Raw genomic sequence first — 25,116 nt, forward strand, 5'->3', positions numbered from 1 at the left:
ATGTCTGGATGAAGATCAGACGTCTTTTTGAGTATCAGGTCCAACAGGTGTCCCTGGCATTAACATTAGTGGTTGTTATCTACCAACGCAAACACGATTTCCGATCACTTTGCTGAGCACTATGCTCGAGCCTCTGCATCGGAGAACTACCGGCCTTTCGCATCCTCAAATGCTGGATGGAAAGTAAAGTCCTCTCATTTGCTACACACCACAGTCAACCCTATAAGGCCCCATTTACAGAGGGGGGATTTCCTCAGCGCCCTTGCGTGTTGCCCCGACACAGCTCCTGGGCCGGATCAGATCCACAGTCAGATGATTAAACATCTCTCGTCTGACTAAAAGTGACATCTCCTTGTCATCTTCAACCGGATCTGGTGCCATGGCGTCTTTCCATCCCAGTGGTGGGAGAGCACCATCATTCCGGTGCTCAGACCTGGTCAAACCCCACTTGATGTGGATAGCTACCAGCCCATCAGCCTCACCAACTTTCTTTGTAAGCTGCTGGAACATATGCTGTGTCGGCAGTTGGGTTGGGTCCTGGACTTAAGTGACCTACTGGTTCCATGTCAGGGCGCCTTCCATCGGAGTCGCTGTACCACTGATAATCTTGTGTCCCTTACGTCTGCCATCTGAACAGCCTTTTTCAGATGCCAACATTTGGTTACCATCTTTTTTGTCTTATGTAAAGCATACAACACAACCTGGTGACATCACACGCTTGCCACATTGTATGAGTGGGGTTTCCGGGGTCCGCTCCCAATTTTTATCCAAAACTTCCTCTCGCTCTGTACTTTCAGTGTCCAAGTTGGTACCTCCCATACTTTCCCCCATATTCAGGAGAATGGTGTTCCTCAGGGCTCTGTATTGAGTCTCTCTCCCTTTTTAATGGCTATTATCGAGTTGGAAGCAGCTTTAGGGCCATCGGACTCATCTTCTCTGTATGTGGATGACTTCTGCATTTCGTACTGCTCCTCCAGTACTGGTGTTATTGAGCAGTGTCTACAGGGAGCCATTCACAAGGCGCAGTCATGGGCTCTAACCCACAACTTCCAGTTTTCAGCCGCCAAGTTGTGTGTCATGCATTTCTGTCGGTGTCGCACCATGCATCCAGAACCAGAACTTTACCTTCATTATGACCCACTCACTATAGTGGAGACATCTCAGTTCTTAGGACTAGTTTATGACGCCTGATTGACTTGGCTACCTGACCTTTGTCAGCTTAAGCGGAAGTGCTGGCAGCACCTCAATGCCATCCAGTGCCTGAAAAACACCAGCTGGATTGCAGATTGATCTGTGCTGCTGCAGCTGTACAGAGCCCTTGTTCAATCCTGCATTGACTATGGGAGTCTGGTTTATGGTTCGCCGGCTCCCTCAGCATTGCATTTACTCGACCCAGTGCACTACTGTGGCGTTCGCATAGCAACGGGAGCTTTTAGAAAGAGTCCAGTGTCCAGTGACCAGTGTCCTGGTGGAGCCCGTGGTTCATCTGTTGAAGGCTAGGCATGCATAACTGCTTGCCAGTTACGTTGCACACATTCATAGTTCTCCTTCACATCTGAATTACTGTCTCCTTTTCCCAACCATGGCGGTTCAACTCCCGCATTGGCGGCCCAGGTCAGGGCTTCCAATTGCAGTTTGTGTCTGATCCCTTCTGCCTCAACTGGAATTCTTCCCGTTACCACCTCTCCTTGAGGTCCATTCACATACATCTCAATGGTCTACACCTAGGCCACAGATTCTTCTGGACCTTTCGCAGGGCCCTAAGTACTCCGTTAACCCTGCGGCTCTCTACTATCACTTCGTCTTGATTCTCGACATGTACCGGTGCCATGAAGTGGTTTACACCGACGGCTCGATGATTGATGGCCACGTAGGCTTTGCATATGCTCATGGAAGACATATTGAACAGCACTCCTTGCCAAATGGCTGCAGTGTTTTCACTGCAGAGCTGACAGCCATATCTCGTGCTCCTGAGCACATCCGTTCATGCCCTGGTGAGTCATTTCTCCCGTGTACTGACTCCTTGATGAGCATATAAGCTATCGACCAGTGCTAACCTCGCCATCCTTTTGTAGCACCCGTTCAGAAGTTCATCTATGCCCTGAACAGTCCCTTCATTTTGTGGTGTTTGTGTGGACCCCAGGACATGTCGGAATCCCAGGCAACGAATTTGCTGACAGGCTGGCCAAACAGGCTACGTGGAAACCTCTTCTGGAGATGGGCACCTCTGAAACTAACCTGTGTTCTCTCTTACGCCACATGTTTTTTTGGCTTTGGGAGACAGAATAGCATAACAGTACGCACAACACACTGCATGTCATTAAGGAGACTACGAATGTGTGGAAGTCTTCAATGCAGTCCTCTCACAGGGAATCAGTTGTCCTCTGCCGCCTCAGCATTGTCCATATGTGGCTAACGCACGGTTACCTCCTCTGTCACGAGGACCCACCTCAGTGCTGCTGTGGCTCACAAATGACGGTCGACTGCCTCTTGCTGGAATGCCCACTTTTAGCTGCTCTGCAGCGGACTTTTAACTTTCCCGGCACCCTACCTTCACTGTCAGGTGACAGCAGCTTTATTTTTACATTTTATTCATGAGGGTGGGTTTTATCATTTGTTCTAAGTTTTAGCGCATTTCTTTTGCCCCTCTGTGTCCTCCACCCTAGTACTTTTAGGGTGGATGTTCTAATGTGTTGCAGGGTGGCTGGTTTTCTCTTTTTTATTCTCATGGTCAGCCAGCCATGGTAACTTGCTTTCTTATTTTAATCTCTTCTACCTGTTTCTTGCGTCATTGTGGTTTTCTTGTCCCCTTTTGTCAATCTAAGTGTTTGTTGCCCATCTGTCATTGTTGTGGTTTTTCCTTTCATTCTGTTTTGTGTTGTAAGTCTTCTTTGTTTCATTCTCACCCTTGTGGCATTTTTTCACTTTACCATCAGTGGCCCTTAAAAATTACATTCTTCCATCAAGAAAGTGTGTAGTTAGTGGAATAATAATATGATAGATAATGAAGTTTTGCATAATAACGATATCTTGTGTGCTATCATTTGCCGTAATCTCATTTGGGCATCTCAAACCAGCTATGAAAATAAATCAGGAATGTTATGGATATTTCATTCTGGTTTTTATCACAGGTGAGTGTGACTGCAAATAAGTGTGCTTCATTAGATTCATCTTCTTGGGACTAAGTTGCCATCTGACAGGATACACAGGGAATCAGTTAGAGTGCAGTTTACATTGCAATAACTGGAACACTAGTAACAATATGTCACACAAATTATACCTATCAAGTACTCCAAGAAGTCACAACTATATTTACTGTGCTGTGGGACTTAAAAGACCAGGAATTGAACTCTTTGTTAGACTTGTTAGACTCGGTAGGAGATATAAAACAAGCACATAATGGTTATAGATGTAAGTATGAAAAGTATAAAGACAAAGCAGTGACAGGTTGAAATTTTGAATTGGTCCATGAGGAGTATTTGGCAACTGATAGCACACTGGCCCTGAAGGTAGGGGTCTAGGTTTAAGTGTCAGTATAAAATCTATAATAAACCATCAACAGGAAAGTTATAGTGCTCATCTGCACTAGTAATTTTTTGTGGTCTAATTAAGCAACTTTTTTCATGTGAAAAATTATGTTGTTTTGGACTAAAGAGCTCTCCTCCTCAGTAGCCTTGTATTCCTTATCCAGACAAAAGACTTTTGTCTAAAAGATAATAATCTTTTCACTTTAATATGACTGACTGCAGGTCGTAATCAGTTTGACTGATCTCACATAAATTATTATACTCCTTGTGTGGGCAAACTTTCTAAATTAATAGATCAGAAGTTTTTATCTTTTTCAACGTATGTAACTATGTTTGAGGTAATTTTTAAACATGATAATTATCTATGTTACGAGTCCTTAGAACTTGTTATTAGCAGCTAGTGTCGGATTAACAGCTGTGAATTTGTGCGCCTTGTAATTTTTCCACACAGTATATTCAAGAACAGTATGTTTTGCATGGGTATATAATGTTAATACTGATTACTTTTAACAGAAGTACCCTTGAAGAAACGTGCGTGTCCTGCTCCTGTGGAGACAGCTGATGGTAAAAAACGAACTGACCCTTTCATTGCCTGCCGTGTTGCTGTGATCAGATGGGTTGCCATTTTTACACATATCACAAAAAAAGGAAGTGAACACACATTTGTCCCAGCTCCATCCAGCAGGTATAATACAAGCCTTCTAATCTTGTTGTTAAATGAGTATGAGATTGTATTCCAGGTGTACCAGTTTTGTAACAAAATCAACTTTACCTGCATCACACTTGTTTATGTTAATACCAAACTACATAAAGTTGCTAATCACACCAGAAAATTTTTGTTAAATTGAAACTGTTGTAAACTAGTTGTGTGGGTTTTGGTTACTGAAGAAATGGGTGTTGATACACAGTCAATATGAAAGTCAGTAAAGACACTGAGTATTAGATGCTTATTGATGTAGGCTAGTGCTGAGCATCAAAAAAGTTGTGTATCCACTACATAGTATTTTCCTGTAGTGGTCATATCCCTGACACTGAAATGTTTTATGGTGAGATCAGTTTAAAAATAGGTAGTGGAGATTGAAGATATGAGTGATTGCAGACGTATACAGTTAGTTGTTGCAATACAGTATTTTAAAAGGAATGTACCTAAAGATTAATAAGGTGGTGACAAAAGCTGCTTACCCACATAAAAAAGAATGTGACCACTGTAATTCAACTCTGTTGCAGTTCTTGGGGTTTTTCTTGGGACTTTACTGCAATGGTCCAAACAGGTAGTGTAAAATAACTAAAAATGAGCTACACCAAAGATCGTATCTGGAAATAACATATATCTTCAGAAGTTTCTAAGAAGCGAAGTATATGATCAGAATGTTATGTCTTGAGTTTAATTGTTATCATTATTCCCGAAATATAATTATTATGATGAATTATTTCAGGCTAGTAATCATATTCAGATCACTAATAAAAAAAAAATTAAAAAAAATCCTTGAGTGTACACTATCACTATTAAATGAAATAATTTGGATTAAACAAAAGAGAAAACAATCTGAACAATCTTTACAACTATACTAACATGTTATGTGTGCAGGGAAGCAATGCCCATTAGACTACTGTGCTTGCCTGTGTTCTACAATTAAATGGTAGAAGATGATTGGCCACTAGGAGGTGCGTGTTGTGGTGAAGTTGACTGCCTTAAAGAAAGATGAGACAGTGAATTTTTTTTGCATTCCTTGTGAGAACTGAAGACACAGCAAAGCCACTTCCTCCTAGCTCCACTGCATTTTGTCACAGCTCAGCATATACTGAAAATGGAAATGGGAACCAATAGTCCACCAGAAGCAAGTGATCCTGATGGTGCTATTGACCTTGAAATAAGATACTGCAAGGCTATATTTCCTTTTTGCTTGTTTTGATTTGCAATCTTTTAATAAGATGTATTTCTTCATTTAATATTTCTGCAATTTTATGGTTAAATGTAAAACAAAGAAATCTGTCTTTTGTATTGTAATTTTATCTGTGCACCACTTTCGCCAGTTTACAATGTCTCTCTCTGATTTTATCACATATTTTAACACTTAAATTATTTTTAATGCTTGTGTACATAACAACACATTTGCCTCTCTTGGTGGTCAAATGTCTTCCACATTTTAGTACAGTGTAGAGTTAGGCACAGCCACCCAACTGACTTTATATCTGTGAACGTTGCTCGCAATATGTAACTCCGGTAATGCACTTTATATATGTGTGTTTTTTCTCTTTTCCTTACTTTAACGCAAATTATTTTACATAATAGTGTCAGTCTTTTTAGTGTTCTGAAAATATTCTTAAACTTTGAAGCCAGCCATCAGGATCAGTCTTATTTTTGCAATCAGTTCTAATAATCAAATGATCTTATGTTGAAAGCTTAACTGTAGAAGCAAACAGTATCTGTTAAAGCTCTACATTCATTTCCTGAATTCCAGGAATGGAGATATTTCGTAAGGCCCTTGCAATATGAAACATTACATTTACATTCCGAATGACTTTTTCAGTGCTGAATTAAATATTCACCAGTCTGAGTAAGAAATGTCGTCACTTAGCAATGTGCAGTTTATCTCTGCATTTGGGTATGTACCACTTCAAAATATTTTACCCCATCCTTCACAGTTACTGCTACGACACTTCCAAATGAAATGAAGCAACAAAAAATTAGACTTAACTTTTATCTGTCATTGCTGAATGGACACTTGCTTTTATTTTAGCTTTGGGAAGATAGGAGGAAATAGGTACTGTGAACATTATGGATATTGCAATTTACAGAACAGTATAGGTATGATTTAGGGAGGAAGAAAGAAGGGAAGATGATTTAATGGCCAGTTGACGATTAGTTCATTAGAGACAAAGTATGTGCTTATATTAGATACGCATACAGGAGAAATCAAAGAAAACCAAAATCTGCTTGGGTGGATGGAGATTTGAACCATGCTCCTCTCAGTTGCAAATCCAGTAGGTCAACCACACTGCCTCCTTGATTGGTGACATATGAATTAGCTAATAAATATAATGTTTGTATGCCATATCATCAGAAAAGCCCTAGAAGAATAATTTTGATCACCTGTGATTTAACAACAGGGGGTGAAGCCAGAGTTATAGGTAATAAATTAAATATTGGACTGGTGCTGCAGTGTATAGAATAAAGGATACCTTTTGTCCCTGCTCCCTGTTTTATTTTTTGTGTTGGGACTCTGTGATTGGACTGTGGTCTAAGGGATGTATAATTTTTGTTTTATTCTAATTTATTTATTTATCTTTTTTGTATGATGTGCACCCAATCAGTTTACAAGTATAAGAGCCAGATACTACTTCATTCTTACATGAATTTGGACATTGGAAAGATGTTTATGTTGACTACTAAATATCTGTCCTCCACAAAGAAAGGTAAATGAAACTTTAAAATATGTTTTTCGGGATATTTGTTTTATGGGCATTGGGCTGTGATCCAAGACATATTTCTCTGCCTAAATTTTGTCTTCCACTGTTGGAAACATCAGAGGGTATAAAAAGTCGGAAAGCAGTTACAAACTCAAACAACCTTACTGAGTTGTTATTCCCTCTGAAAACGTTTCTAGCATAGAAGACAAAATGTGAGACATCGGAATATGCCCAGGACCATGGTCTAATGCCCTTAAAACAATCACCAAGAAGTCACGTACTGTCCGTGAAAGCTTGCATTGTATGTTTAAAATATGTATTATCTGCACCATGGAAAATGTACTGTGTATGGTTCTGACTTCAAACTTCCATTCTTTTTTACAATACATGGAAACGTAAGTGCACACACAGCTGTAAGGTCCTGGTGCTTCTGTTCGGCTACATTACCATAATACAGTAATTTCTCTATCTATGATACATAGAATCTTTCTTCAATAGGAATGCAAAAAATTAAAATTCAATCTTTTGCTACTACTAGGTTTCTCAAGTACTTTGCTTATGTTGAGAGCAGTAAATAATCCTCTTTTTGTGGATTCAGTCCTAAAATTACTTTTAAATCTGTTAGAGATTCTGTTGACCTGAGTCAGGAATTTCTCTTCAGATGCTCTCTGTGTCAGAATTGATAAATTTATTATCGTGTTGAGTACTGAAATTGGGATAACTATGTATGAACACCTCCCAAAGAAATATCAGATCTTTGCACAATTGGAGGTATAGAGTTGTTTTATTTATAGTGTCTCACCAAATGAGGAAACAGACCGTTCACCAGGGACAGAGCTGAGACGTGTCAGTGTGAGTCAGGCAGGCTCGAACCATGAAGCACAGTCTGCTGTGTCGCCATTATCAGATTCAAATCATTCATCAGCATTTTCCCAGGCAGAAGTTGGACACACAGTTACGTAAGTACAATTTAAATTTATATCTTATTTATCTTATAACTGTACATAATCAATATCAACCCTGTTATATAAATGTTTATAAGTATGTAAGCCATTAGGAGCAATTTTGGAAAAAATACCCTGCTATGGTTTTCTCCACAAATCGGATTTAATTTCAGTTAAGCAAAGCACCTTCTTGGATACTTGCTAGTTACTGTTAGTGCATTCATTCCAGATTGCAGTGTGTTGCCAGTTCTGCTCATTGCTACAATGTGAACCGGCAAGTGCTTGATGTGACGTTCTTTTGTTTTCTCACATAAAGCACTTTATAAAGTCATTGAAAAAATCTTTTTTCTAACAATCTGTCTAATAATTAAATCCATGGGTAAGTTTTTTGCACAAACATTTTCCACCCTGCTTTTAGAATGCTGGATGTAATTACGTAATTGGAAATACCATGAAAAAAATTGCAAATGGAATAAGATATTTTATTTTCATAATAAGTACTGATATGCAGCTTATTAGTAAAAAAAACCTTGCATGCCAATAAAATGTGCCATAGTGGTTCCTATTTTCACCATTTACATGAATACTTGTCGAATTGATGTTTCTTCAAACAAAATATTCATAAAACTGTATTTTAATTTCATACAGCATCCAGACTGTTGTTTTGACAGTGTGAAATTTTAACAGCAGAATGTGTCAAGGTGAAATGATGTTGATCTTCTAATGTGTTGAGATCTTGATTGCACATAGCTTTATTATTCCAAAATTTATTATGCAGTCACTTTCAGTCATTGACAGACAACCTTCTGTTGTTAGTTGAAATCAGGTCTGGTCAAGTCATAACCATCATAAATCATCATGGCATAAGTCAGCCTCTCTGTTTAACTTGAAAACAAAATTTTGTAAAGAAGAAAATGACAAAACTGAATAAACAAATATAGAATTGCTTGTTAGTTGTTTTGCCATGTGTTACACTATGAAATTATGATATGGTATATCTACTTTTGTTTTTCAGTGAAATGGATAGGTTGGCTTGTGCTATGATGATTTATGATGGTTATGAGTAGTAGCACATCTTATTATGATTTCAAAGTACGCATAAAGTTGGTGTGCTAACAACTGAAACTGGCTGGGTACTTTTGGGGTAAGACATCTGTTGTTTACAGTTATTAGTTCAAGCTGCCACTGTAGTTACTGAGCTGGCATCATTTATAAGCCACAATTAAATTAGTCTTGGAACTTTTGGGATGAATGGTGTACAGTTCAGCAAGTATTCCCTGGGATTAGTGGAAATAAAAGTGCTTGCCATAACAAAACATGCTCATCCTTTGAAGTTGAAAGGTAACATTCAAAAAATAATGGTAGAGATAGACATGATTTGAAACAGGTGCAGTAAATTGCATTAAAATATAAGAAAAAAGTTTACTAACCCCTGAAACTGCAGCAGCAGAGAAATACTGATAAACTTGTAACGACAGAGTATGATAGTGAGTCTTTACTGTTACTGATAGAATGGTTTTTTGCCGGGTGTTGATGGTAATTCAGGTTCTCTATGTCTACCTCTTCATCTACATCTACATCTACATCCACATCCACATTTACATCTGTTTTTCTTATGTATGGAAGTGAAAGTGAGACTGGAAAGGGGGGGAGGGGGGATGTACTGTGAGTGGAAGATGGAAAAATGACCACTTGCCACTACTGGAAAGCACCAGATTCAAAATATTTCATTCATTTGTGTACACACTTCAGAGTGTGCATTACCAAGAGTGCATTTGTTTACAAATAGTGTCACTTGTCAAATATTATTACTTCATGGCTCATTATTATGAAAACAAGAAATGAATTACTAATTACAGAAATCTAAATAAAAGCCCTATGATGAAGAAACTCATGAGTTGAGACTGGGCTCACAGATGTGTAGAAAAGTGTATTTACACCATAGTCTGAAATTTAGTATGTGAATAATATCTAAGAAATCAAAATTTGATATTAATTTTGTTGCTAGTTGTCAGCCAAAGACATCTTATTTCTTGTAAAGATGTTTATTTCATTTTATACATTGATGAAATTTTATTTTGCACTGCATTTTCTTTATTTTATTTTTTTCAGTGAAGATCCAAACTCAGCAGCCATTAACTTGGTGCGTGAAGTGCTGTATAGTACACGTGAAAACGTTAACTTTGTGCATGAAGTCTACAGACAAGCATTTCTGCTCAATTTCACTCATTCACCTGCTATACGCAAGGCCATAGCTGTCTATAAGGACTGGATTCAAATGAATGTAAGTAGTTTGTTTCATACTAATCCAGGAAAGTTTCTCTCAGTGATTTCTCCCATATTTTTACATTCCCTTCTCTGCCTCCTCCTACATTTTTAACAGATTTTGATTCTTCATTAAAAAATTTGTGTTGATTGATGATTTTGTGGATGATAACGTGGTTGTGATTTATTTTTGTGTTTTGGGGAAGGCTTGATCAATATTATTGTACATGTTCCCTGTTGGCTTGACAAAATATTGCACTTTTGTGTTCTTACTATAGTACTGAGTGGCACATTGCCATCATGCAAACATGACAGCTATCTCCAACAGCTGCGGCCAGAATTATGGCCATAGCATCCAGTGATAGCAGACATATACATGAGATATAGAGTGCTGCAGGGCTCTGTGTTGACCCTTTATGGCTCAGCTACTTTATTGGTGCCTGGGCCACGTCTATCTGGCCCCGTATGACTCGGTCATGTACATGTTCCATAGATGGATGTTCTCTCCCCCTCTTATTTATTTATTTCTTCTCTCTCTCTCTCTCTCTCTCTCTCTCTCTCTCTCTCTCTCTCTCTGTCCTTTCCTTTAACTTCATACAGAACATGGAAAATAGACTGATATTTCAGTACAATCACAGGAAAAGATAACTCATTTCCAAACAGAAGATTTATTCTGTCTGTCATTAATAGGAAGCTATGTACCTATTTAATAAGTACTATGCCTAAAATGTGGGAGACAATTGTTTTTGTAAACAAAATGTACCAAGAACATTATGTATTTACAGCTGTAACTTGTCACACTTTCACTTGTCTGAAAGAGAAGAAAATTTACAGATACTTTTGATCAGCATCAGATTACTGGCACTTTCTGAATTTAATTGGTTCCAGTGATTTGTTAATAACATACCAGTTGTACAAAAGCACCATTTGCTAGTTGCACTTGTTACTGGGATACATAATATATCTCTTGCATCTGTAGCTGAGCCTGATTGATCCTTTTCATATCTACTCCACCATATTAAGATGCCATCATTGTCAAGGTGCATTAAAATATACACATGCAATTCATCTGCTGTGACAGAGTTGTAATTCTTCTACTTCTTGAATAGTCTCTCTCTCTCTCTCTCTCTCTCTCTCTCTCTCTCTCTCTCTCTCTGGATTGTTAGGACACTGCACTTGAAGGTTCTATTTAATAAACAAAAGAAAGAGGAGTAAAGCAGAACTGATGTGGAAATCATGACAGCGTGCTAGAAAAAAATGTGTTTTATATTGATGAAATATTATGCGAATTATAATGCTTCCATTCTGCTATAAGACGCATTGCACTAAGTATTCAAAAATGATTACATTAACGACTGCATGTTGTACGTTGTCATATACTGCTGGGAATTTCCTGATTTTCATTTGTCAAACATATTGAGATACCAGAATGACGGCCAAACGAAAGCAGCAATTTTGTGTGTAGAAGTAATTACAACCTTCTCTTGTAGAAAAGTCAAGGTCTGATTTTTTATCCCTTGTACCTGCTGTTAAGAAATGCATAACCTCTAGTATACACCAGTTATGCTCGTAAATTACAAACCTATCCTATCCTTTACTTGTATCATAATGAAACAGTGCTTGTAGCTGCAGTAATTAAACCCCCTTACAGTTGTTGTCTGTGATACTGCAGATTTGTTTTTATCTATGAAACTAAAGAACAACTAACTGGATTGCAGGTTCTTTTTGTCTTCTGTTTCATCTGTGCCATCTTTAAATGGTTTCAGGAAATGTACAGTTCCTCATGCAAGTTTGTTGTCATATCCTTGTGATCTGTAAGAAGAATTCTTTTCTTTCAGTTAAGCTGCAACTTCATTATTGTGTGTGTGTGTGTGTGTGTGTGTCTGTTTATTGCTGCTGTGATGTTATGGCATCATTTAACAGGAAGCTACCTTCATTGAAAGTGTACCTGGGTGGAGTGCTGTTGTACAATGAGCAGCACAAGGAAGCCTTTTGTGATTTGTGTAGCAGAGAGATGTAACTTGTCATCTGAAACACTGACTCCTCAGTAATGTGCACCTGGATGAAACAATGGAAAATCCAGAATGGAACAACAATATTATGAAAAGGAACGTTGCTACTCACCATATAGTGGAAATTCTGAGTCACAGATAGGCACAACAAAAAGACTGTCACAAATAAAGCTTTCAACCAGTAAGGCCATGGTCAGCAACAGGCTACACACACACACACACACACACACACACACACATACACGACTGCAGTCTGAGGCACCTGAAACCGCACTGTGAGCTGTAGCACCAGTGCAAGATGGGAGTTGTGACTCGTTGGGTAAGGCGGAGGCTGGGGTGGGGAGGGGGTGGGATAGTATGGTAGGGGTGGCAGACAGTGAAATGCTACAGGTTAGAGGAGGGCCCACCCCAGCCGCCTCCTTCCCCCACCCAGTCACCACTCCCATCATACACTGGTGTTGCTGCTCACAGTGTGGTTTCCGTTGCCTGAGACTGCAGTCATCTGTGTGAGTTACGCATGCGTGTGTGTGTGTGTGTGTGTGTGTGTGTGTGTGTGTTTGTGTCATCTATTGTTGACGAAGGCCTTACTGGCTGAAAGCTTTATTTGTGATAGTCTTTTTGTTGTGCCTATCTGTGACTCAGCATCTCTGCTATATGGTGAGTAGCATTTTTTCCTTTTCATAATAGTGTTACATTCTATTCTGGATTTTTCATCGTTTGATTTTTGCCTGATGACTTTTCTTCGATCCGAACCCAGTTCTGTTTTCCTTTGTTGTATTTTCTTATGCATCGCTATACTCAACGTCCGTCCTTTCTCTACTTCCTTGTGTTTCTCTTGTCACCTTTGTGATACAAGTCACACTGCACAGTTACTGATGAGCCACACTGTACCAGCCGTCTTGGCAAGCACAACACATGGCTACAATATGATACTGATTGTTGGTGCAGCATCCAATATCCCACATTACTCCCACCGATATAATTAATCCTATACTTTCAAATTGATCACTGTCCCGGCGTCGCTCTCCTGTATTTTCATGTCTTATTTCCCACACCTTTCTGGTGCCACATGATCTTGTATCTCCTCCTATGAATCCCTCCCGACCCCTCACTCTCCGTTCTATTCCAGTTCGCAACCACTAATTCCACCTCATCTGGTCACATCTCCTGTCCCCCCTTCTTCACATTTATCCACACTCAGACCTCTCCCACAGTAATATATATTTATAATTATTTATTCTTTACTTTGATCCTTGTGACTTCATACCAGTTTTAGTGTTTTCACCTTTCACTATCATAGACTCCTTCAGATTTCATATTGCCCCCCCCCCCCCCCCCTTTTGCTTTCATTTCACCCTTTTCATAAATTTTCACACACATTTGAGTGTATCTCGTGAAATTTTTTTGGTCATAATTCTTCATTATTTATGTAATTTTTCGCATTTTTTCCACCACCATGGATCCTTGCTCCTTCCATCTGTGTCAATACAGAAAAGTTTCCTTGTCCCTAGCCAGATCCCAGTCCCACATGCTGTTGCTGCATTGTTTCTTGGTGCATGGAATCCCCCTAAATGGCCTTACCATCAAATTACCCATCTCTGGCTGCCACCCCTCCTTTCAAATTTGACCTCCACTTGTTCAGATCCGCAAATCCTTAGCCCTCACCAACATTGCCCTGCAAAACCATATCAACCAAGCCCAAATCTCCTTGCAGTACTTTCTCACCATTTGCAAAATTCTCCTGCTAATCGATCCCAAATTCCTGGAACCCATAACACACATTGAAACTATTGCCCTGCGGGAACTTGAACAACACACACAACACCACCTCAGAAAGTTGTTCGCCCTGCTCTAGACCTATTCCTGCCTTGGAGTACCACTGCCCTCCACCAGTACAACAACCTCCAAACCTCTCCTGTGCCACCTCTTAGCTGAAAAACCCTGTCCCACAGACCTACTACACTTACCCCACCCTCCAAAACTCACTCCCACCACCACACAGAATCCAGAACCTCAACAGACCCATAACACTGTCATAAACTTTTCCTCCAGAAGCCTTAGCCCCACAGAAATATCAGTCCTTTCAAAAGGCCTCACCTTTTGCCCCACTCCCAAATTCAATAATGCAGGACTCGTTAAAGACTTTCTCTCCCTCTCCTGGTTCCTACAGTGGAATCACTTTTTTGCCACCAACCCTACCAATCAGACTCAACCAAAGTCCAATATTGAACCCTGCCCAACTCAGTTCACTCCTCCGTCCAACTGTGATACACCCTCACTGCCCCCCAAATCACCCCCTTGTAATTTTCCAGAATTTCTTAACCTTGAACCTTGCATCATTCCTCAAATTCCTCAACATGCAAACTAACCTTACATCTGCAGAAGGAACCATCTAAAAAGTGATTACTACCTGTGGACAAAGACTCCATCACTGTTGTTTTGAATCGCAAGGATCACCTGGCAGAAGGACTCCACCAGCTCTCAGATACTTCGACCTACAAATCTTGTCACAGTGACCCCATTCCAGAAACCCTGCAGGATCTCCAGTCACTGCTCAAATCCTTAGGCCTGTCCCAAATATCTCCATGGAGCCCACCTCTCTGCTCACCCCTACCACTCCCTGCACTCCTACCTTCTATCTTCTACATGCTTCCTAAACTTCATAACCCAAACCACCCATGGCAACTCATTGTGGCCAGTTACTGTGCTGCCACTGAGAGAATTTCCACTGTCATAGACCAACCTCTTCAACCTACTGCCCGGAACCTACCCGCCTATATAAAAGATACCAATCGTTTCCTCCACCCAGTCTCCACAGTTTCTGTCCCTTTACCACACTGTGCCCTGCTCGTCACTATTGCTGCCATCTCCCTTTACACTAATATTCCTAATGCCCATGGCCTTCCCGCTATTGAACATTACCTTTCCTGACGCCTGTCGGATTCCAAACCAACAACTGTATCCTCACCCACAATTACTTCTCCTTTGAAGGCATTACCTACAAACAGATCTGGGGTATGGCTACGGGTGCCTGCATGGCGCCATGCTATGCCGACCTATTCATGGGCCATCTAGAGGAATCCTTCCTAAAAACACAGAATCCTAAACCCCTCACATGGTTCAGATTCATTGATGACATCTTTGGAATCTGGATCGAGGCTGAGGACACCCTATCCACATTCCTCCAGAATCTCAACAACTTCTCCTCCATTTGCTTCACCTGTTGCTACTCAACTCAATAAGCCACCTTCCTAGATGTTGACCTCCATCTCAAAGATGGCTATATCAGTACCTCGTCCGTATAAGACCTACTAACCATCAGCAATACCTCCACTTTGACAGCTGTCACCCATTCCATACTGAGAAGTTCCTTCCTTAGAGTGATGAGTGATATACCCAGGATCCCACTGAAGCCTTCACAGACTATAATTATCCTCCCAACCTTGTACAAAAACTCCTGTGCCTTACCTTTCCAGTCTCCCACCATTTCCCAAGATCCCACCGCCCACTATCATACATCCTACATTCCCGTAACCCTTGTGGCCTCAACCCTTGTTAGTCACTGTCCTCACCCATCCAGCCCCTTTCCTGTTCCCATTGCAGCACTACGCAGCGATCATTCCACCATCACACCCTGTCTTTTTACTTCTCTCTTTTTCCGCTATTTCCCCCCTCCCCCAGCAGTGCCCTGCCCTCCTCTAAAATGCAGCACTTCACTGTCTGCCACCCCTACAATACTATCCCTCCCCCTCCCCACCTTAGCCTCCTCCTTACCCCTATCCAGTCACCACTCCCATCATGCACCGGTGCTGCTGCTTGCAGTGCGGTTTCAGTTGCCTGAAACTGCAGACGTGTGTGTGTGTGTGTGTGTGTGTGTGTGTGTGTGTGTGTGTGTGACCTATTGCTGACGAAGGCCTTACTGCCCGAAAGCTTTATTTGTGACAGTCTTTTTGTTGTGCCTATCTGCGACTCAGTATGGTGAGTAGCAACTTTCCTTTTCATAGTATTGTTGCACCTAGATGAATTAATTCTTGGCCAAGTTCTTTGAAAACCTCACCAGAAGCAGCATCAAAAAGTTTCATATCTTTAGCACACAGCTTTACAACAATACCACATGTATGTAAATTTACATACATGTACGTGTATGTACTGCTGTGGTGTGCTTGAATTGCTGGCGCTTGAAGCATTTCGAAGGACTGGAATAGAAGACGGTATCATAAGCTTGTTGAACATTACTTGATTGAACTATTGTTGCTTGGTTTGTTAAATGTCTATATGTCTACTGCCACATTATGGAGCTTTTGTTAACTCTCTTTATGAAATTTCAGGCACCCATGATACCTTGCCTGTTTTTTTTCTTAAGCTTGCTAGATTCCGTATGGATTGTCATTGCATGAGACAACCCCTTTCATATAGTTAAGGAGTATGTGTTGCTCTGTCAGAACTGTACAGTGACAAAGAGTTTGCATTCAACAGAAGTGTTACCTGTTCTATTGCAGAGGTCCCTCTCTGTTAGAATCCCATTTTTCCGAGTCTCTTTACTGATTTTAGTGTTTCTGTGTTCCTCATAGGGCTTTACGAATGCAAAACAGGTGAAATTTTGAGGCTTCATTTTTCTTTCTTCGTTATCAAAAACACACTTTTGCAGTTTACTTGTTTCCAGCCCTATTATGAGTTGCAGATAGGCACAAGAAAAAGACTGCTAAAATATTAAGTTTTTGGACATCCCAGCAGATTTCTGCTCCACCAGTGCCAGTGCTGTTGGACACATGGTCATGTGTGTACAAGTTATGCTTGTGTGTGTGTGTGTGTGTGTACATATTGTACTTGTGTGAATACATATGTGTTGTCTATTGGAGGAGGAGCATTTCTTTTGAAAGCTTTAATAGTTTTGCATTCTTTTTCATTGTGCCTGTCTGCAACTCAGCTCCACATCTGTGTGGTGAGTAGTAATCTATCCTTTCCATATTGCTGTTATTCCATGTTGAGCTTTCCATTGCTAGACAGTCCTCCTATGAATCACGTGCCACATTAGATGTGACTGCTGAGTTTGTAAATTTATTTATTTATTTATTTTAATGAAGTGTTCCCTTTTAGCAGCATCTGTTTTATTGCTCTTCCAAGTTTGGCTTTTATGCCTTTTTCAAGCATAAGATTTGATGTTATACTGTGGTACAGAAATTGTTTAAAAATAAAGTTTTTGTTGGGCTGTATCACTTTTGATAGTAGTATAGACAGTTCTCATTACAATTGAGTGTTACTGCTTGTGTTGCTGATGCTATCACTGCACTTTGACTGACACACACACACACACACACACACACACACACACACACACACACACACACACCATAGTGCAACACCTGAGTACTGTTGAGACCACCACCCTGACTTAGACCATGTGCGCGCGCGCTCACACACACACACACACACACACACACACACACACACACACACACACACACACACAATTCACTAATTTGCACCAGTCAATGATTGTTATTTACATGCAGGTCAAACGCAGTCAATGAGGAGCAGAGATAACATCATCATATATAACTTTCAATTTTATGCCTGAAATATGGCACGAAAGCCGAAGTTTCAATAGCACAATAAAACAATTGCAGCTAAAAGCAAAAGAGACATCATTTAAAAGGTTTAATCTCCCTGTAAGGCATAAAATCCTGTTTGTGTGTCACAAGGAGTTTACAAGCTGGGTCTCCACATGGTATTCTCCTTTTACAAGCTTGTGTCGAAAGAAAGTTGTGCTACATTTGATGATAGATTACATGTTTCCATTAACACACAACCTGATTGTGAACAGCTTTGTTGACTTGACACCATTGGTGGAGTATTGTGCTAGTTTGTGTTTAAGATTTTGTGTGCCACAGTGGAAATTGTAGATCTGGTTGCCCATCAGTTGATGACAAGTGCATTGGCATGCTTCACGGTTAGCACCCATCATGTCAAACTTAATATCCTCCTGTATTCATGTTCTACTTGGAGGTACTTTGACAACAACGTTTCTCTTTTTATGGTTCTCTTTGTTCCATACTGTCAACACCAGTTACAAAAATCTAAAATTTGCAAGTCTTTTACTAATATGTGTTACACAACAGTATGGTATGGTACAAAATCCTTGGGTCAGCTGAATAGGAGTATTTCTTATTTTTATTTATTTAACATTAACCGAATTTTCTCTTGGTGCTTGGCAGAACATGATAATAATCTTAAAAACCAAAACAGTTCATGATCTGCAAAATTATGTTTCTTTGGTCACTTTCAGCTTACCGGGCCATCTTCACGTGACAACTGAATATCGCAGAAATAGATTCACCTGATGTACGATATACACAAGTGTTATTTGTACAGAAGATACCAAAATGAGTGTTTTCCTACATATCCTTTGAATCTTCTGTACAAATAATTTCTGCGTACATCAGACATCATGTTTATGACACTCAGTTGTTACATGAAGATGGCCTGTGAAACTGAAAACTGGTTTGGATAAATAAAAAATCTACTCACAAAGTGGTGGCAGGGGAAAACACTCTCTCTCTCTCTCTCTCTCTCTCTCTCTCTCTCTCTCTCTCTCTCTCTCTCTCTCTGAAGGATTTAACGTTTACAGTTGAGGTGTATATCTGGATGGGTTACACCAAACAAAACAAATTTAACAGTAGTTCATTTATTCACATAAACACATCAAAGGCTCACAGAGAACTGATATGGCGGAACTGCTCAAAGATAATGCTTAGCTTAGTTCAAAGACGATACTCAGATCGATGCTGGTGTCAATCTCATCAGTGCCACAAAGCCGCCCCGCCCCCTCTCCCCGCGTATGGAGTACTCTTGAAAGGCCCGGGGGGAGGGGGGGGGGGGGGACTATGGCGTTAGCAGGGATGGTCCGCAGGAGCCGGACCACGGCCAGCTCGACAGCTTCGTCGGGGAGATGAGTGGGTAGATGTCGTGAAGTATCATTGAAGTGAGCCGGGTGTTGTACTGGGCATGCTGGTCGTGCGGCGGCAGGTAGGCCAGTGGTTTGCAGGTGGAACTGAGCGATGATGACGATGTCTCCTCTGGTGGGCGTGGTGAACACACAAAGCATGTCGAGGTCGACGTCGGGCGAGAGGGGAACACATTTCACCAGGTGGCAGGGAATGGCGCAGGTTGTGTCATGAGCACTGGATGAAGGGAAACATACGGCGAACAGTGTATAATCACGTAGTATTATTGAGATGTCGTGGGTTATGTCCGGGGGGACAGGCACAAACACTTCAAGCGAGGGCACATTCAAGGTGGGGGGGTGGGTGTGGGGGGGGGGGGGGGGGGGAGAAACCTCGACAGGGCAAGGCAAGCATCGGGGTAGAGATCTAAGGGACCGGCGGCGAGGGCATGATCGTAGGTAAGCTCGGCGTGGGGAGCATGTGGTCACTCGACAGTGAGTGGCATGGTTGTGGCCTGAAGGGGGGTAGAAGAAGGCTCGACATGAGCAGGGTTAAGTCTGTTGAGAGAGACTGTGACAGCTGAATCTTTCATCTGGATGTCATAGGTATTGGCTGAGCACCGGAGAACTCAGCGCGGGCCGGTATATGGATATTGGAGGGGAGCATGGACAGTGTCATCGCGGAGCATGATGTACTTGCAATTGTCCAGAGATTTCAGGACGTGAACCTTAGGGCGGGAATGGCTGGCAGGCGGAGGGATGTGGAGGTTGATGAAGTGGCGTCCACGAAGGAAGGTAAATCAGAATGAGGGAGAGAAGCAGAAGGGCTCACGAGTTCGTGAAGGAGAACAATGTCCTGGCCATATATGAACTCGGCTATTGTGCCTATGAGGTCTTTCTTATAGATCGCACGAATGCCGAGTAGCACAAGGGGAATAACCTCCGTCCATAGAGACTCGTGGCATCGAAGAGCTGGCTCGAAAGTGCGGTGCCAGCGCTCAACTAGCCCGTTACTTTGCGGGTGATATGCTGTGGTATGGATGCGCCGGATGCCGCAAATGTTACAAATCTCGTTGAACATGGCTGACTCAAATTGTCTGCCCTGGTTAGTCGTGATAATAGCTGGGCATCTGAAATGCTGAACCCATGACTCAACGAAACCTCGAGCAACAGTTTCTGCTGTAATATTGGGGAGGGGGACGGCCTCGACCCAGAGAGTTGTTCGGTCGATAGACGAGGGAACATAACAAAAATCATTAGAGGGGGGCGAGAGGGCCGACAATGTCAATATGACATGTTGGGGTCACCAGTGAGTTGTATATTTAGGTGGGTTACACCAAACAACACCAATTTAACAGTAGTTTGTTTATTCACCTAAACACATCAAAAGCTCACAAAGAACTGACGTGGCGGAACTGCTCAAAGATAATGCTTAGCTTAGTTCAAAGAAGATATCAGATCGATGCTGGTGCCGACCTCATAAGCGCCACACAGTCTTTCGGAGTCAGTGGCTTCTTCTTCTGACAGAAAAGTTGAAGGGGAAGGAAGACGGGAGAAGGAAAAGGACTGGAGAGGTTTAGAGAGAGGGGTACAGTTCGGGAAAGTCACCCAGAACCCTGGGTCAGGGCAGATTCACTGGACGAGGTGAGAAGGAAAGACTGATTGTTGGGGACTGCGCTGCACGAGATTTGAAAACCTGAGAGCTTCAAGGTCTTGCATATTACCCTGTCTTCCACCTTGGAGCTCTCAGGTTTTCAAATCTCATCCAGCACAGTCCCCAATAGTCTGTCTTCCCTTCTCATCCGGTCTGTAAGTCTCCCGTGACCCGGGGTTCTGGGTGACTTTCCTGAACTGTACCCCTCTCCCTAAACCTTTTCCAGCCATTTTCTTTCACCCCTCTTCCTTCCACTTCAACTCTTCAGCTAGAAGAAGGAGCCACTCACTCAAAAGCTTGTAAACGTTAAATCCTTTTGTGTGTGATTTCCTCTACTGCCACTTGGTGAGTAGATTTTTTTATCTATCCATTTACATTATATTATCAATAATTGATTATTTTTGTTGTCATATGAAAGCTGGTTTGTGATCAGATAAATATACTTTTGCAGAACATCATGAAGTGTTGTTTTTAATATTTTTATCTATTTATTAAAATCCTGGATGTTTTATAAATCAATTCTATGCTATTTCGGAGTACAGCAAATGTACATATTACATTAGTGATAGTTTTTTTCCTAAATTTCAGTGGAGCTGCTATTTAAGAATACTTTCATATTTGCTTAACAAATGTTTTATTGCATACTTTGTAAGTATATATGACTCTACTGGTGCAAGCTGCCATGTAGTTCTGTTGTGGAACATTGGGTTTTCCATTTACCTTATGAAGAATAATGTCTATATATAAATTTGTACCACTGTTCATATTTGACATATATTTAAGTTGTGAACAGAGATATGAAAATAAAACCCCCCAGGGGCTCAGCATTCACTTGCTGAGTACGGGCTTGGCGACCCCGGGGTCCTGAGCTGGGGACTGGTCTGCGCCGCCAGTGTCCTGTCACCGTAACCCCCGGACATGCTTCAGCGACCACCGTACGGCGCAGCGGTGAAATGTTGTGTGCTGCGGGGAATGGTAATCTTGGCTTGACCGCCTGGATTGCGAGGAAGGCCAACCTCTATAAAAACCCCTCAATCTTTCGGTGTGCTCCGCGCCTAGAAGATGCATGGCTGTTGGGGTGGAACAGTCGCAAGCGGGCAACCTCTGGGGCACCTGCCGCACCCCAGTTGTATAAGGCTTACTCAGGCACGCGGGGCTCTGTCTGAGCGGACTTTTAGTTCCCTAGCTGCTCGTGGGACCACAATGGACCCTTCGACCTCTACATTTCCCCCTACCAGTGGCTTGGGTGGGCCGCTGGTAGGAAACCACACCCAATCGAAAAAGCGGCTACGCGCTGCGAGTCCTCCAGCGCCTGGTGTTGCTAGAGATTTAACAGAATGTAGTAACGGAGCACATGCTGATAATCCGAATGTGTTTTTGATTATTAAAAGGAAGGAGGGTAGCTTTGAGAGGGTTTCTCCCTTTTACATCCACAAGGGTCTTGAGGGAATTGCAGGAACACTGAAATCTGTAAAGCGACTGCGCAATGGGACTCTGTTAGTTGAAACTTCTAGTTCCCGTCAAGTCGCTGCCCTTCGGAAAGCAAATTGTCTAGGAGAGTACGCTGTCGAGACCGAGCTCCACTCCACTTTGAACTATAGTAAGGGTGTTGTGACGTGTAGGGACTTGGTGGATATCCCCATAGACGTGCTAAAATCTGAGTGGGCTGACGAAGGAATTGTTGACGTGCAGCACATTATGAAACGAGTCAATGGGGACCTCGTCAAATCTGACTCGTTTATTCTCACATTCAGTTGCCCGAGACTGCCGGAGCATGTTAAAGCGGGTTTCTTACGTTTGTCCGTACGGCCATATTTCCCCAACCCAATGCGCTGTTTTAAATGTCAGCGCTTTGGGCATACTACGTTGGGGTGCAATGGAATAGCCACGTGTGGTAAATGTGGTCAGCCTGCCCATGACGGAGCCGATTGTTCATCGCCTGTGAAGTGCGTGAATTGCTCTGGGAGTCACCCTGTCTGGAGCCGGATCTGCCCCATCTATCTCGAAGAGCGGAAGGTACAGGAGATTAAAACATCTAAGCGCATCCCCTATGGTGAGGCCAAGAAGATCTTTAAGGCCATGCAACCTCCTGTGTTTTCCACATCTTTCGCTTCCGCTCTCAAAAAACCGGCACAACTGGCCACTGTTGCTACACAAACGGAGGTTGCTAGTGTTAGCACTAAAACCTGCGCTTGCCAGTGCACTTGTGCTGCTGCGGTTGTTTTGCAATCTGCGGCTCTCCCCGCTACATCGGACAAGGCCGTGGTTGCTGACATTGAGGTACTTCCAGCCTCCCCCCATATGGCGCCTTCTGCCCAGGCGAGTCAACCTTCAACTGTTGACAAGGCTCTGCATTCCAAGCCCCCCAAGACAAAGCCTCAGGAGATGAAGGTTCTGCCACCTGAGGAGACTAGTCAGCGTCGGTCCGATGATGATGCCATCGTGCTGTCTGACATCTCCCGTGGGTCGTCATCGGATCTTATGGACATTGATGTCGACCGGGGGCGATCTTCTCGCCCCAGGAATAAATCTCCGGCCAGTACGGTCTCTCCTCCAAAGCACAGAGGCAGGGTGAAAGTTCAACCACCCTGATCACTGGCTCCCATATTACAGTGGAACCTGAATGGTTTCAGGACGCATGTGGCCGAATTACAACTCCTCATACGAGAGTGCCCCTTGTGCTTATGTCTCCAAGAGACACATTTTCGGGCCACTGATTCTCCTTCTTTACGCGGCTATACCGCATATCGAAAAGATGATCTGACGGGGCAAAGGGCAAAGGGTGGTGTTGCAGTTTTTGTCCGTGATGTGCACCCCTCATCTGAGCTCCCTCTCGTCACCGACTTGCAAGCAGTTGCAGTTGACATTCTTGTGGGTCGGAGGCTCACAGTCTGTTCTGTTTATTTACCACCTCCGGATGCGATAGACACTGAGGCTCTCATGGACCTTATTAGCCAACTCCCTCGCCCGTTTCTTCTTCTGGGGGACTTCAACGCTCATAATGTCTTATGGGGCTCTCGGACTACTTGCCCCAGGGGTCGCATTCTGGAAAGCGTCATGATGTCTGAAGAACTGTGCCTCCTCAACTCTGGTGCTCCCACTCATTTCTGTACTGCTTCCGGGTCGTCATCGGCTATTGACCTTTCCTTTTGCTCTCCAGCACTCGCGGATTCTGCTCTGTGGGAGGCTGCAGCTGACCTCCATTCTAGTGACCACTTCCCCCTCTGGATTCGCCTCCTGGATGAGGCTGTGGCATTACCAGTGCCGCCCCGGTGGCACCTTTGCAGAGCTGACTGGACACTTTTCAGCCAACTGGCTGTTTTGGAACACCGTGCCAGCGTCCACGAATGGGTAGACCATGTTGCAGCCGTGATCTCTCATGCTGCTGAATTGTCCATCCCACGGTCATCCGGTCATCCCAAGAGGCGTCCTGTCCCTTGGTGGACCACTGAGTGCCACTCAGCCATCCGCGCCCGCCGTGCAGCACTGCGCCGCTTCAAGTGCCGTCCCTCAGCTGACAATCTTGCGGCCTTTCGAGTGGCAAGGGCCAGAGCGCGGCGGGTGATTAAAGAGAGCAAACGACGGTCATGGCAATCGTTCTTGAATTCCATCTCTCGCTCCACTAGTTCTACGAAAGTATGGGAAGCCATCAGGAGGATTTCCGGGAAACTCAGCCAGCTACCTGTCACGGCATTGCTGCATCAGGGATGTCTCCTCACGGCGCCGAGAGACATTGCCCAGACACTGGCCATGCATTTTGCGGAATCTACCGCCACTATTAACTGTGATCCAGATTTCTGCCGCTACCGCACTGCCGTCGAAAGGGGTCATTTGGACTTCCGGTCTCTAAATTCTGAACCCTATAACTGCCCCTTCACAATGTGGGAACTGGATTCTGCGCTGTCTGTGGCTCATGATACTGCGCCTGGTCATGATCAAATCCGGTACAGCATGCTGCGGCACCTGTCGCTGCCATCCAAGGAAGTTCTCCTGAACTGTTTCGATATGATATGGTTATCTGGCACGTACCCTGACTCGTGGAGGGAGGCAATTTTGATTCCCCTCCTCAAACCAGGGAAGGACCGAACGCATCCCAGTAGTTATCGGAGTATTGCCTTGACGAGCTGTGTTGGGAAGACGTTGGAACGCATGGTCAACCGCCGCCTGGTTTGGCTGCTCGAGACCAGGCAGCTCCTTAGCCCCTCTCAGTGTGGCTTTCGGAGATGTCGTTCCACTATAGACAACTTGACCCTGCTTGAGGCCGCCATCCAGCAGGCCTTTCTACGTAACCAGCATTGTCTAGGGGTCTTCTTTGACATTAATAAGGCGTATGACACTACTTGGCGCCGCCTTATCCTCA

The 25,116-nt window shown here is 42.9% G+C and overlaps 1 protein-coding gene across 4 annotated transcripts in view; it reads left to right on the forward strand.

Annotated features, from left to right (window-relative positions):
* Positions 1–25,116, forward strand: part of LOC126337707 (probable Rho GTPase-activating protein CG5521) — a 275,478-nt gene that overhangs the window by 51,516 nt on the left and 198,846 nt on the right. For all 4 annotated transcript variants that reach the window (XM_050001492.1, XM_050001493.1, XM_050001495.1 and 1 more), the window contains 3 exons: positions 4,041–4,212; positions 7,733–7,897; positions 9,995–10,166. In XM_050001492.1, coding sequence (XP_049857449.1) covers positions 4,041–4,212; positions 7,733–7,897; positions 9,995–10,166 — 509 coding nt within the window. The remainder of the gene's footprint in view (positions 1–4,040; positions 4,213–7,732; positions 7,898–9,994; positions 10,167–25,116) is intronic.

Source organism: Schistocerca gregaria, chromosome 1, assembly GCF_023897955.1.
Source record: "Schistocerca gregaria isolate iqSchGreg1 chromosome 1, iqSchGreg1.2, whole genome shotgun sequence".
NCBI classification, from domain to species: domain Eukaryota; kingdom Metazoa; phylum Arthropoda; class Insecta; order Orthoptera; family Acrididae; genus Schistocerca; species Schistocerca gregaria.